Source organism: Syngnathoides biaculeatus, chromosome 1 (assembly GCF_019802595.1).
Source record: "Syngnathoides biaculeatus isolate LvHL_M chromosome 1, ASM1980259v1, whole genome shotgun sequence".
Taxonomy (NCBI): domain Eukaryota; kingdom Metazoa; phylum Chordata; class Actinopteri; order Syngnathiformes; family Syngnathidae; genus Syngnathoides; species Syngnathoides biaculeatus.
In genome coordinates, this window is record NC_084640.1 from 5,123,273 (window position 1) to 5,138,742 (window position 15,470).

At 41.6% G+C, this 15,470-nt stretch overlaps 1 protein-coding gene across 19 annotated transcripts in view; it reads right to left on the bottom strand.

Moving 5' to 3' along the window:
- Window positions 1-578: 578 nt before the first annotated feature.
- Window positions 579-15,470, bottom strand: part of LOC133510248 (uncharacterized) — a 47,583-nt gene continuing 32,691 nt past the window's right edge. For 15 of the 19 annotated variants that reach the window (XR_009797673.1, XR_009797661.1, XR_009797670.1 and 12 more), the window contains 3 exons: window positions 14,556-14,821; window positions 830-986; window positions 579-751 (listed from right to left, as the gene is read on the bottom strand). Coding sequence is in view for 1 of the 19 variants with exons in the window: in XM_061838130.1 (XP_061694114.1) it covers window positions 14,661-14,821 (161 nt within the window). In the remaining 18 variants the exon portion in view is untranslated. Of the gene's footprint in view, window positions 752-829; window positions 987-10,700; window positions 10,818-13,967; window positions 14,822-15,470 lie in introns of those variants that run through there. The other 4 variants (XR_009797599.1, XR_009797586.1, XR_009797583.1 and 1 more) reach the window with 4 other exon arrangements.

Genomic DNA, 15,470 nt, shown 5'->3' on the forward strand with positions numbered 1-15,470 from the left:
TGGGAGACTCCTTCTGCTTCCATTACCATTAAAAGACCAGCTGATCATCACAGCATGACACAGAGGCATGACAAGTTCTCCTCTCTGAACAAGTGCGTGAGCAAATAGTTGAACAGTTTTAGGTCAATGTTCCTCATGCCCAATTGCAATAGATTTCACCATTTACGTTCCGTATGAAATGGTTCAGAGAATCTGGAGAGATGACTGCATGTAATTAGCAAGACCGAAAGTCAACATTGAATGTCCATGACCTTCAACCCCTTACGTGACATGCATCAAAATCCAATCACCAATATGGAAAGGATATCGCCACAATTGACTTCAGAAAACCAATGTCAGAAATCAATTCGGCCCTACATCAGTAATTGAAACTTAAAACTCTACTATACAAAGCAAAATGTCACGGTTAAGGTTTGAGAATACAAGGCAAGATGTAGAGGACACAAGTGAGGCAAGGCAGCAGTCCAAGAATCTCAACAAAATATTTCATTCTCCATAAGACAAACTACACAAAATCCAACAACCAGCTGTCAGGGTTCAGGTTGGAAATAGGACTCAGATGCAGAGAGATCAGGGTGTTGAGGTTGTGAATGAATGTTTATTGAAACAAAAGTTAACCAAGGAACTCGGAAAATCAGATTTGGGATTTGCAGAATTCTAATCTTTACCAGGCTGTCAGAATAGGTGGTCAGGTTGTTGGTGGGCCACAAGAGGTGAGCACAGGTTGCAGGAATCCAAAGCAGATGGCAGACTAGAGACAAAGAACAAAAGAATGAGGCTGAGAAAATTCCAAGAAGCAAAAAATAGGCAGGGTGGCTAGGCTACATACTTGACATTGTGCATTGAAACTCTGGCGATGAGTCAAGAGTCCCACAAAGTCTTGAGAGCAGTCTGGTGGAACCAGGACATGTTGCAGCGGCTAGACTCCAATATGTCAGCCCCTGCAAAGCACTCACGACACATACGCACACACACACACACACAAACTGCACACACACGCACACACAAACAAACACAGGCCTCAGGGCACTGGAGCAGTAGCCTTGACACCAATAACTAAAGTAACAGGAAAACATAAAACCTAAAACAAATAACTGACAAATTTGGCAGGACAGGGACAATGGCATGGGGAGGGACAGTGAGACTGACAGGAACAAACAATGTAATCAACAATGGACCAACAACAACTGAAAGAAACAAGGGAGCTAAATACAGTACACACAGATTGATGAGACAACGAGGAACACCTGGACAAGACAGGAGTGGGTGGAGGGAGCTGATTGGTCATTTATTGGCCATCACATTTTTCGCAGTTAATTGGGACAAGAACCACCCGTGAAAAATGAAAACCCGTGAAGTAGCGGGAGATATGTTTATATGGGTACCCTAACGTTTAAATTGGTATTCAGTATTTGTACTTTGCACATTTGAGACAGAGTCGTATTTGGTTAAATCTTTATTGAGATGACATTTAAATATAACATAGAATATTATCAATTTATAATATAAATATAAATTATAAAACACGGTTAGGGTATTACAATGCTGTATAGTTACCATTCATCACTCGGAGACTCTTTTGTTTTGTTTTTAAAATAAAGATATCAACAGGATGAATTTCAGCACCTGTTCACACCCTGCCATTTGTAGCGGTGAGAATGCTGAAGCAAACAAGATGTCTGTAAGCACCAAATAGGATGCTTGCAACACCATTGAGTTGCCAAACAGGATGCTTGCAACACCCTTGGGTTGCCACACATGATGTTTGCAAGCACTGATCCTACTTTTTCAATACAGATTTAACTTGCTGTTTTGACGTTTTTTTTAAATCCCGTTTATATAGAAGTAGATGATGCTTTGAAACTCCTTTGTGTAAAGATATAACCTGTGTATGAGGTCTCTCTCAGACAAGGCAACACACGATGTGCTACCAACAAGAACAACTGTTGAATGCATGAGGGAATTGTATTCACAAGAATGTTTGTACATTTGTTACTTATTGCTTAAAAATTAGAGTGAAGTTAAAGAGAGATAATGACTCCATCTACCAGATACAATTATTGCTTATTGATTAGAGATTAATGTTATGGAAAGTAATTGTTGCATTTCCGGGCGCCTTTGCCCGACTTTAAGTGAACTGAAAAGGGGCATGACAAGACATATCAGGAATGGTGAAAGGTACTTGAGAGAAAAACAAAAGGTACTTAACACTGGGTGTAAGTAAAGCCAAAACATTCTAGAATGTTCTACCACAAAGCTATAAAAGCCTTGTACACAGAAGAACGAGGCTCTCTGTTAGTTTCACACAGGCAGGAAGACAATAGGTCCTTCTTTTTGGGGTAATATCAAAGGAACAAGCTGATGGGAGGAAATCTTCAAGCAATTTAGAATGGGTATTTTTGATTTCTTCCTCTTTAATTGGGCACGAGTAAAAAGACTACTATAATAAGGTAATTGCAAGGTAATGCCATCGATATTACGTGGTTACTAAAGAAGGATAAGATGGCTTTACAATTAATCCTTAACCCTAAAATTCCTTATCACTAAATTAGGCTTCGAGGTTCGTAGGACTTGATCACCCCGAAAAGGCTCATTCAAAAATGTATACTTTCCTGATAACCTAATGCTTTTGAATACTTTTAACCTTACTTTATTTTTATTGCTTTTTGTTACTTTTATCATTTACTCAATCCTACTTACCATCAGTATCATCATATTGATCACTATTTCCTTTTATTGATTTATGTTTAATTATCATCGATTTTGTCTCAACATTGCAATTGCACCTCGCGGCTGGCGGGAGTAACTGTCGAGAAAGGAATGTTATCTGAACAATTATTATCATTTTATTAAATACCTTCATTTCACTTTCATTTATCATTGTCATTCTCATAATGAGTTGTCTCATCTTTTACCATACAACCTCTTTAATGATTGATCGACGACATTAATAACACCTTGTCGTAATTCTATTTTAAAATGTAACTCATTGATAAACTCCGTCTCAATATAAAATCAAATCCATACGATCCTAACAAGGATTGTTAAACTTACTAGGTCAATGACAAGTGCAATTGATTCATAAGACATGAAGCTTCTGTAAAAGCAAAGCGATCACTTTGTTAACCTTTTACTCTGCAAGGTTACTCAATAAAGGCTGATATGTGAGGGCAGACCAGATTGGCTTTGCAAAACCAAAGGCAGTTAGTTTACATAGACGAATTCATCTCGACACCGGCTTAGGAACTCCCTCCCCCGGCGTATACGCCGTTAGAGTCGGCTGGGGAAAGGGGCAGATTAACCCTTTAAATGGAGAGTTGGTCAAGACATTTCTCCCGATTAATCCTGCAGATAAGTGGAATCTGTCAGCAGTCACCACATGTTTCACTTCGTTATTAAAAGTTATTGAAGCAGTTTTATGGATTCTATGTAGCACACTGTGGATTCATCCACGCCATTACGGCTTGCCACAAAAGTGTAACTTCTGCCATATTTGCTCATACCCAAAAGTTTTACTTTTTTCACTGATTGTCATTATCTTCCTCTTCCTCTTATTGCTTGGGCACTTCAAAGGAAGCTTTCACATCAGCACAGCGCTTTGTGAGGGCAGACCAGATTGGCTTTGCAAAACCAAAGGCAGTTAGTTTACCTAGACGAATTCATCTCGACACCGGCTTAGGAAGCTCCCGTCCCCTGGCGTATATGGCGTTAGAGTTGGCTGGGGTAAAGGGGCAGATTAACCCTTTAAATGGAAAGTTGGTCAAGACATTTCTCCCGATTAATCCTGCAGATAAGTGGAATCTTACAGCAGTCACCACATGTTTCGCTTCCTTATTAAAAGTTATTGAAGTGGTTTTATGGATTCTATGTAGCACACTGTGGATTCATCCACGCCATTACGGCTTGCCACAAAAGCGTAACTTCTGCCATTTTTGCTCATACCCATACCCAAAAGTTTAACTTTTTCACTGATTGTCATTATCTTTCTCTTCCTCTTATTCTTGGGCACTTCAAAGGAAGCTTTCACATCAGCACAGTACATCGTGGAGACAGTCAACTTTATAGAAAAGGGCAGAAAGGAAGGACAAGGAAAAGGGTGGAATGGAAGTTGAAGGTGAGGCTTCAGGTCACAAGATAAATCCACAAATGCTCTCAATGGTCGATGTTCTGCGAGAACTAATCATGTACCTTATATCAATGCGTCTTCCTGCAATATGCTGGTCTGGCTTTTTTTTTTTTTTTTTTTGGAGGGATGTGTGAAAAAAAACGATCCACTGAAGTCGGAAAAAGTGAAGCACAATGTACCGAGGGAACCGTGTATCAATAACACCCAGTAACACGACTGGTTTATCTGGGCACAAGCTCATATAGGATGGACTGATGCAGTGGGGAAAAGTGTTCTGTGGTCCAATGAGTCCACATTGGAAATTTTTTTGGAAAATTGTGGATGTCGTGTCCTCTGGGGCGAAGAGGAAAAGAACCAAACAGATTGTTATGGACACAAAGTTAAAAGCCAGCATCGGAGGATTATGGGGGGGTGTTATGGCCAATAGCATGAGTAACTACACATCTGTGAAGGCACCAGGAATGCTTCAACCTACATTCTGGTTTTGGAGAAACACATGATGCCCCTGAGGCATCATTTTTATGCTAATTTGAAAAGGACAATGCAAAACCACATGTTACTACAGCGTGGCTTTGTAGTAAAAGAGTGCGGCTACTAGACTGGCCGGCTTGCAGTCCACACCTGTCGCCCATTGAAAATGTGTGGCACATTATGAAGTGTAAAATACAATGGAGACCCAGGACTGTTGAACAGCTGAAGCAGTACATCAAGCAAGAATGGGGAAGAATTTGAAGTACATTTAGCGTCATTGTTTCCCAAACATTTATTAAATGTTGTTAACCAAAGGGGTGATATAAAACTGTTAAACATGACCTCATCCCAGGTTTTTCAGAATGTTTTGCAGCCACAATATTCTATGTTATTTTTTTATTTGATAAAAATAATAGTTTATCAGATCATTGATGAGAACATTAAATATATTGTATTTGTAATGTATTCAATTAAATATAAGTTGAATATGATTTGCAAATCAATATATTATTTTATTGTTTAACACAATATCCTAACTTCATTGAAATCTGTGTCGCTTATCCCACTTATCCAAGGGTCGTGGGAGTCCCAGAGCCTATCCCAGCTATAATCGGGCAGGAGGCCGGGTACACCCTGAACGGGGTGCCAGCCAATCGCAAGGCACATGGAGACAGACAACAGTCACACTCACAATCACACCTAGGGGCAATTTACAGTCTCAAATTGATGCATGCTTTTGGGATGAGGGAGGAGAAACCCCACGCAGGTAGGGGGAGATCATGCAGACTCCACATAGGTGGAGCTGGGATTTGAACCGCATACCACATAACTGTGAGGCCAACGCTCTAACCGGTTGCGCTACATTGCCGCAGTGAACTGAAATTTTGTGGAATGATAATATCACCACAAACACAAAAAAAATATTCAGTACATGACAAATACTTAACTATGCATGTACACTGTACTATAATATACAATATTCAATCGAAGAGGTTTGCCTTTAACAGTACAAGCAAAATTGCAGAAAATTCAGGCTTTGTTGTACATTCAAAAAAAGACTAGTGATTGGAGGAGGACAGATGGAACCAATAAACACGGGTGTCACTCCCGAATAGTGAAAGCAAGAGCTTAAGTAGTGTGTTGTGTCCAGACAGTGTGGCTAATCCAGAATCTAGGTGCAAGCTGTTCCTACGATTAGTGTTCCAGCTGGCAGGGTGGGCTGTGTGAGGAGCCAGACCACTGCAGCCTGATCCATGGATCTCAGAGTTGGGGCTGTTTCTTTTCGTTTGGCCATAATACATTATGTTGTCATTGATGTTTATCCTTTTGTTTGCACTTAATTCAAATGAGCTTTTCTCAGGCATCTCTCATTTCCAGAATAATTAAATTATCTCTTCTAGTAGTGAACCACCTAAATGTGTGTGTGTGTGTGTGCGTGCGTGCCTGTGTGTGTGCGCGTGTGTGCGCGTGTGTGCGTGTGTGTGTGTGTGTGTGTGTGTGTGTGTGTGTGTGTGTGTGTGTGTGGGTGTGCACATGCGTGTGCGTATGTGTGTGTGTTGAAACCTTTCACTCTAAAATGTGGTTGGTACCCACATCCCTTACAGGTGCAACAGCCCTTGGCTGTCACGTTATTGGCAAGTGACTTTCAACACCACGGGAGAATAATAATGGGGAAGTCATTTTTACTGCCTTCTCCCAGCGTCATGTTTCTCCTAATGTTTAGTGTTGTTCCTTGTTTTATATTTGATCCAAACTGGATGAATTTGTGCTTCACTACTGATATTTTTTTGTCCACCCACCAAAACACATTTGGGGATCCCAGGTTCTCTTTTGAGCACTGGTGAGAGATACCAACATACACTAATGGTTTTAGTGGAATTAATTTCAGAAGGTTCTATTGAATCAAATAGCAAAACACATTCCATTTGGATTTTGTAATTAGATTAATCATTTTACAGAAGAGCAGCGAGGTGGAGCAGCTGGAAAGCGTTGACCACACAGTTCTGAGATCCAGGGTTCAATCCTGGCCCGCCTGTGTGGAGTTTGCATGTTCTCCCTGTGCATGTATGAGTTTACTCTCGGCCCTCCGGTTTCCTCCCACATCCCAAAAATGTGTATGATTAATTGGACTCTCCAAATTACCCCTGGGTGTGATTGTGAGTGCGGCTGTTTGTCTCCATGTGCCCTGCAATTGGCTGGCAACCAGTTCAGGGTGTACCCCACCTCCTGCCTATTGACAACTGGAATAGGCTCGAGCACTCCCGCGACTCTTGTGAGGATAAGCGGCTAAGAAAATGGATGGATGGATAAATAAGAAAATAAAATAATAAATGAAAATGAAAAATGTCCATGAAATAAATCTTTGCGTTGATTTAGATTTTTTTAAGATACATGTCTACGATGCTAAACTCAGCTGCTACATCTTACTTTATCAGTACATTCTGAATGTGGAAGGCACAAAAAACAAAATACAGTAACAAGGATTTCTGCACACTTTCCTCTCCACCGTTTAGCATCCATGAAGGGGATGTTAGACAGATCTTCAAACAACAAAAGATAGACAAAGCACCAGGCCGAGACCTTGTGTCCCCAGCCTGCCTCAAAGTCTGCACAGACCAACTTGCTCTTGTCTTCACAAAGATCTTCAAGAGGTCTCAAGGACTGTCTGAAGAACCATACTGGTTCAAACGCTCCACCATTACACCGGTCCCCCAAAAAAGCAGCAGTCTCAGGTCTTAATGACAACAGGCCTGCTGCCTTGACATCTGTGGTCATGAAGTCCTTTGATCGCCTTGCTGGTTAACCTCAAGAGCGTCACAGATCCCCAGCTGAACCCACTGCAGTTTACCTATCAAGCTAATAGGTCTGTGGATGATGCAGTCAACAGGGGTCTGCACTTCATCCTTGAACATCGCAACAGCTTATGCAAAGATCGTGTTCGTGGACTTAAGCTCTGCGTTCAACACCATGATCCCTGAATTCCTCTCCTCCAAACTACTCCAGCTCAGGGTCTCCACTGCCATCTCCCGATGGCTCAACAACTTCCTGACGGGCAGGACACAGGAGGCTGAGGGACACTACCTCATCCACACACACCATCAGCACCAGAGCAACCCAAGTTTGTATCCTCTGACCTATGCTCTTCTCGCGCTATACTGACGACTGCACCTCGTGGCATCCGACTGTCAAATTCCTGAAGTTTTCAGATGACACCACGGTGATCGGCCTCATCAAAGATGGCGACAAGTCTGTATATCAACAGGAAGTGGCGAGACTGGAGCTTTGGTGTGGTCAACACAACCTACCGTTGAACACTTTCAAGATTGTGGAGATGATTGTGGACTTCAAGAGGTATCCTTCACCACAGCTACCCCTAACACTGTCCAACTGTTTTGTGGCAACTGTCGAGACCTTCAAGTTCTTGGGAAACACAGTCTCAAATGACCTGAGATGGGAGACAAAAATTAACTCCATCCTCAAAAAAGACTAGCAAAGAATGTACTTCTTGCGGCTTCTGAGGAAGCACGGACTGTCACAAAAGCTACTGAGACAGTTCTACAAAGCGGTCATCCAATCAGTAATGTATACCTCCATCACAGTCTGGTTTTGGAGCCGCCACAAACTCTGACTCCAATAAACAATCAAAACAAGTAAGCAAGCAGTTCAATGAGGTACATGCACCATTATGACTCTTGTCATATTTGGTGTTCTGGAATTTAATGGTGCCTCCCTGGAAGGACCCAACCGTTCTTCCAACCATATATGTCCACGATTACTCGAACCCTGAACTGATTTCTTTTACCGTGGACCTGGGTGGAAAGCTTCAAGATTTGTTGAAGTCAATTGATTTCATTCAATTGCAGGCTGGAAGTACAAGTCTCAACAATGGCGCTCTCACTGTCCGGCCAATGAGAACATTAAGGACATCATGCCGAGCTGAAACAAATGCTCTCCCCTGTCGAAAGGCATCTCAGTCCGCATTGAAAGCATCTGGTGGTAAGGTAAAAAAGCAGGCGACCAGTCCCTGTGCTGTGTCTACAATGGAGGATGGCATCTCTTGAGCTACTACAGTGAAGAAATAAGCATTTGGACACCCCGCTATATTTGAGGTTCTCTGACTTAGAACTCATGGAGGGGTCTGAAATGTTCATCGTAGGTGCATGTCCACTGTGAGAGAGATAATCTAAAAAGAAAATCCAGAAATCACAATGTTAGATTTTTTTAACAATTTATTTGTGTGATACAGCTGCAAATAAGCATTTGAACACCTGTCGATCAGATAAAATTCTAACCCTCAAAGACCTGTTAGTCCCCCTTTAAAAGTCCACCTCTACTCCATGTATTATCCTGAATCAGATTAACCTCTGTGACGTCGTTAGTGCCATAAAGACAACTGTCTACCCCATACAACCAGTAAGACTCAAACTTGTAACATGGCCAAGACCAAAGTGCAGTCCAAAGACACCAGAGACAAAATTACACAGCTTGAAAGGACTCCGGAGAAATTGCCAGGCAGTTTGGTGAAAAAAGGTCCACATTGGACCAATCATTAGAAAATGGAAGAAGCTAAAGTCAATCTCAATCAGAGTGGAGCCCCATGCAAGATATCACCTTGTGGGGTCTCAATGATTTACTTTAGAAAGGTGAGGAATCAGCCCAGGACTACACGACAGGACTTGGTCAATGACCTGAACAGAACTGGGACCACCGTTTCCAAGGTGACTGTTGGTAATAAACTAAGACGTCATATTTTGAAATCATGCATGACACGGAATGCACCCCGCTTAAACCAGCACATGTCAAAGCCCGTCTTAAGTTTGCCAATGACCATTTGGATGATACAGAGGAGGGTGATGGGAAAAAGGTTTGTGGTCAGATGAGACCAAATTGGAACTGATTAGTCAAAATTATACGAGCAGTGTTTGGAGGAAGACGAATGATGAGTTCCATCCCAAGAACACCATCCCTACTGTGAATCATGGGAGTGTTAGCATCATGGTTTGGGGGTGTTTTTCTGCACAATGGACAGGACGACTGCACTGTATTAAGAGAGGATGACCGCGGCCATGCATTGTGAGATTTTGGGGAACGATCTCTTTCCCTCAGTCAGAGCATTGAATATGGGTCGTGGCTGGGTCTTTCAACATGACAATGGCCTGAAGCACACAGCCAGGAAAACAAAGGAGTTGGGGAAAAAAAATCAAGGTTCTGGCATGGCCTAGCCAGTCTCCAGACCTAAACTCAATAGAATCTTTGGGGGGGAGCTGAAACTCTGTGTTTCTCACTGACAGCCCAGCAACCTGTCTGATCTAGAGAAGATCTGTATGGAGGAGTTGGCCAAAATCCGTCCTGCAGTGTGTGCAAACCTGGTGAACAACTACAGGAAAAGTTTGAACTCTGTAATTAAAAACGAGGGCTACTGCACCAAATATTTACATTGGTTTTCTCAGGTCTTCAAATAATTATTTGCAGTTGTATCACACAAACAAATCGTTAAAAAAATCATATGTTGTGATTTCTGGATTTTTCTTTTTAGATCACTTCTCTCACAGTGAGCATCCACCTACGATGAAAATTTCAGACCCCTCCATGATTTCTAAGTGGGAGAACTTGCAATATAGCAGGGTGTTCAAATAAGTATTTTCTTACTTATTTTCTTCACTGTATCTTTGAAGAACTGTCTTGTTTATTGTGACAACCAACAGCACAATAGGTCTCGGGCAATTTGACAAATTGGTTCAGCGACTCCTGTACTGATGAGCAGCTTTCTTTGACCAACAATCCATCAATATTTTCTTGTCTTTTCAGCTGGTATTCTATAGATTTATATCTTTGAAAAACTGTCTCGTCTATTGTGACAACCAACAGGACAGCATATCTCGGGCGATTTGAAAAATCTGCTCCGGTTCAATGACTCCCGCACTTCCGAGCAGCGAGGTTTTACCGGTTAAATGGCGCTGTGCAAACTGTGACGTCACGTGCACTAGCTCTATACACAGTTTATATATACATTTGTTGTAAAATAAAATATTCCATTTTATAATAGTATATTGTAAATGTTTATTTTCATACTGTATCTTATTACCAAACAGTGACTAATACAGCCCAATGGGCAATCTGAAGCGTTCATCTAAAGAATCCCATAGTGAATTGGTTGTGGCCCGACTTAACATCTGACAATGGCACCGTGAACTTGCAGGTGTCAGTGGAATATCAGCTTCTGTGGGTTGAAGACAAAGAACAGGAGGAAAGCAGATTGTTTGGCACAAGAGAAATAGGAATGCACAGAATTTACAACTGAATGTGAGGACTTTGAATTTTTGGACGATGACGGAGAAAGCCCAGAAGTTAGGTGACATGATGATTAGGAGAAATGTTGATATTTTGTGCATCCAAGAAATCTGATGGAAAGGTTGTAAGGCTCAAAGGTTAGGGGCAGGGTTTTGACAGGGAGTCATCTCCTCTGTACACGGAAGCGTATTGTAGCCACACGTTAACCCCTGTAAACATCTCTGAGGCAGACTTTTTTTTTTTTTTTAAATAAGCATTGTTGTCAAATGAGTCAACTTGGCATTATAAATACTCCTTGGTTATTTGATATTGACAAAAATAATTCCTACCTGAAATGAAGTGATCGCTACACAGGTATTTGGTTTGGCACCCTCAATCATGTTTAAGTGCTGAAATCCATCGACCTTTTCTGGTCTTTTCGCTGGTATTCTATAGAAGGAACTCTTTGAAGACCTATCTCGTCTGTTGTGACAACCAACTGCACAATAGGTCTCGGGCATTGTGAATATTCTGCTCCGGTTCAATGTCTCCCACAATGTCGAGCAGCTCTGTTTCACCGGCAATATTGCGCCATGAAAACGGTGACGTCACGTGCACGAGCTTTATTGAACGTTTCAAAACCATAAATGAACCCATCAGCCAACTTTCTGGGGCATGATATACACTGCCAGAAAGAAACTTGACTATTCTATCTATATTTGCCACATTCATCTTGAAATACTTTCCTTAAATGCCACATTTGGATAAATGACGTTTTCTGAATCACAGTCTTATCTGGCAAGTTAATTGTCATTGTCATTGATATCACAAATATTGCCTACGTTTATATACACCTTCAGAACTTTGATCTGGCACTGTATTCCATGAAAGAACTGCATATTTTGGAGGTTCTTGCCTTTTCAAGACGCTTGTGAGAACGATCCTGATTATTAAGCATTGTGATATATTTTATCTACAGATCAGATTTTTTAAAAATAGAAAAAGGTAAGGAGATACTCTTCTCATCATTGAAACCTCTTTCAGCCTGAAACACAGTTTTGTATCTGCTTTCTAATTTGACGAGGGAAAACTACTCAGTTGTGCGAATATTTAATTAAAAATGCAAAAGCTAATCATTCTGTGTCTGATAAATTTAAAAGCTAAAACCTCAGCCATTTTCAGCAGTGGTATTATCATTTAGTTTCATACTCAGAAGGTCAAAGAAAGGAAATTTGTACTTTATATTTTGCAGACATCATTTACTCTAGTTTAGTGAGGTAACAGGACTTCAGCTCACCCCTGTGGTGCTTTGAACTGTGGCATAAATGCTGTGACCTGTTTTACTAATGTAATGGTATTGCATTACATCCAGTTCCAGTTTACTGAGTCAAGAAGATTGAATGCTTTGCAGTTCAAACAGGTGAGACTTTCAGATACAGTGTATGCCGTTTTTTTTTTTTTTTTGTCCTTGACCACGACTCAAGAACTATGTTCTGTTACTTGCTAAGGTGAATGTTGCATTTGAAGACGGATTCTATAATTTGAAAAACAAAATACTGTGGTATTTGTGAAACCAATTGTGATGATTTGACGACCTTCTTTCCTTTTTTGGAATCGCCATCACGCATTATCCATCTGCTCACTCATGATATTTGCAGGATCACTCTTCTCTCAGTTCTTCCGCTCTCTTTTCCTGGCATCATTTTACAGTGAACAAAATAAGTATTTGAACACCCTCCTATATTGCAAGTTCTCCCACTTAGAAATCATGGAGGGGTCTGAAATTTTCATCGGAGGTGCATCTCCACTGTGAGAGATAATCTAAAAGGAAAAATCCAGAAATCACAATGTATGATTTTTCAAAGATTTATTTGTGTGATAAAGCTGCAAATAAGTAATTGAACACCTGTCTGTCAGATAGAATTCTGACCCTCAAAGACCTGTTAGTCCGCCTTTAAAAGTCCACCTCCCCTCCATGTATTATCGTAAATCAGATGCACCTGTGTAAGGTCGTAAGCTGCATAAAGACACCCATGCAAGATATCACCTTGTGGGGTCTCGGTAATTTTTAGAAAGGTGAGGAATCAGCCCAGGACGACACGACAGAACTTGTTCAATGACCTGAAAAGAGCTGGGACCACCATTTCTAAGGTGACTGTTGATAATACACTAAGACGTCATGGTTTGAAATCATGCATGGCACGGAAGGTTCCCCTGTTCAAACCAGCACATGTAGAGGCCCATCTTAAATTTGCCAATGACCATTTGGATGATACAGAGGAGTCATGGGAGAGTGTTTTGTGGTCAGATCAGACCAAAATGAAACATTTTGGTTACAATTCCACTAACCGTGTTTGGAGGAAGACAAATGATGAGTTCCATCCCAAGAACACCATCCCTACTGTGAAGGATTGGGTTGGTAGCATCATGCATTGGGGGTGTTGTTCTGCACATGGGACAGGACGACTGCACTGTATTAAGGAGAGGTTGACCGCGGCCATGTATTGTGAGATTTTGGGGAACAATCTCTTTCCCTCAGTCAGAGCACTGAAGATGGGTCGTGGGTCTTTCAACATGACAATGACCTGAAGCACACAGCCAGGAAAACTAAGGAGTGGCTCCGTAAGAAGCATGAAGGTTCTGGCATGGCGTACCAATTCTCCAGACCCAAACCCAATAGAAAATATTTGGAGAGCACTGAAAGTCCATGTTTCTCAGCGACAGCCCAGAAACCTGTTTGATATTGGTGGAGGCCCGGGCCAAAATCCCTCCTGCAGTGTGTGCAAACCTGGTGAACAAAAACGGGAAACTTTTGCACTCTGTAATTGCAAACCAAGGCTACTGTACCAAATATTAACATTGATTTTCTCAGGTGTTCAAATACTTATTTCCAGCTGTCACACAAAGCCATTGTTTGAAAAAAAAAATCATTATGATTTCTGGATTTTCTTTTTAGATTATCTTTCTAACATTGGACATGGACCTACAATAAAATTTTCAGACCCCTCAATGATTTCTAAGTGGGAGAACTTGCAATATAGCAGGGTGTTCAAATACTTATTTTCTTCACTGTACCAATAAACTCACAATCTCTCATCTCTTGAGCTGTCACTTTATTGTGGTGAAGAGGTTTGTGGGTCCCAATGATCCTAAGAGCTAAGTTGTTTGGGGCGTTATGCCCGTGCCAGAGTCTTCTTTTACTTTCGGCTTGTCCCGTTAGGGGTTGCCACAGCGTATCATCTTTTTCCATCTAAGCCTATCTCGTGCATCATCTTCTCTAACATCCGCTGTCCTCATGTCCTCCCTCACAACATCCATCTGCGCTGATGAACGCTCATATATGTTTGGCACAGTTTTACGCTGAATGCCCTTCCTACCGCCACCCTCTGCATTTTCCATGGTTTGGGACCGGCCTACAGGACACTAAGGAATTGTGCACCACTTTGGGCTGCCGATAGACAAAAACAAGCAATCAAATAAACAAAGTCAGCACATAAGATAACAATAGACACACTACCTAGTCTAAACTAGGGTTAAAGTCAGATAAAAGCAACCAAATATACAAAGTCAACATAAAATACACAACTTACATACGACTTAATCTATGTTAAAGTTTAAGTCAGATAAAAGCTATCAAATAAACATAGTCAGCATAGTCACCACATAAGGTACACAAATCACGTATTACCTGTGTGAAAATGTAATTGATATGACGATTCAAAGGATAGGTGGATGTAAGGGATTAGGGAAGGTTGTTCGCGCTCTAGGCTAGGCTCACTTGGGTCGAGCAGCTTCAATGCAAACGATACGTATGTCTTCTGGCAGGATAGCCCAAGACGTGAGCTGCCCGGTAACACAAGTTTTTTATATTTATGGGTCCATGGTAAAAGTGGCTCAAAAGTGGCAGGGAGGAAGATGAAGTACAGGAGGTGGTGATAGTAGAGAGTCCTCGGTCTGTAAGGAGAAATTAGAATTAAAAGAATGCAGTTGTGTCCAAAACAGTTTATGAGAAAACTTGAGATATACAACGCCCTCCTCCAGTTGTTGGAGTGAGGAGGAAGGGCCAGGCATCAGACGACCGGTAAAAAGTTCATCAGGGGAGAAACAAGTACAGCGAGACACAGTTTGTCTCACAGACATTAGAGCAAGGGGGAGAGCCTGAACCCAGTTCATGCTGGAGGACCTACCTATTTTAGCCATTTTTCCTTCAATGTGCGAGATTCATACGTTCAACTGAACCATGACTGGCGGGGTGATAAACACATCCAAACTTTTGAGTTAACCCTAACCACTTCTCTGCAGTAGCTAGGTGTGTGGATGTGAAACGTGTACTGTTGTCCGAGCGGATGAGAGCGGGGAAACTGTCCGTTGGAATCCAGTGGTTCAAAACTTTCATTAACGACATGGCGTCTTCGCGAGCGCAGGGGTAGGCTTCAGGCCATCCGGAAAAGGTGTCAACAAAAACAAGAAGGTAGCGTTTACCTTGAACAGGAGTGATCATGTCTGTGAAATCCATGACCAGTTCAGCACCGGGCCAGGCGAGTGGGTCAAATGAACCTGGCAACAGTCTAAGTGTGGGGCTAACATTTTGTAGCTGGCAAAT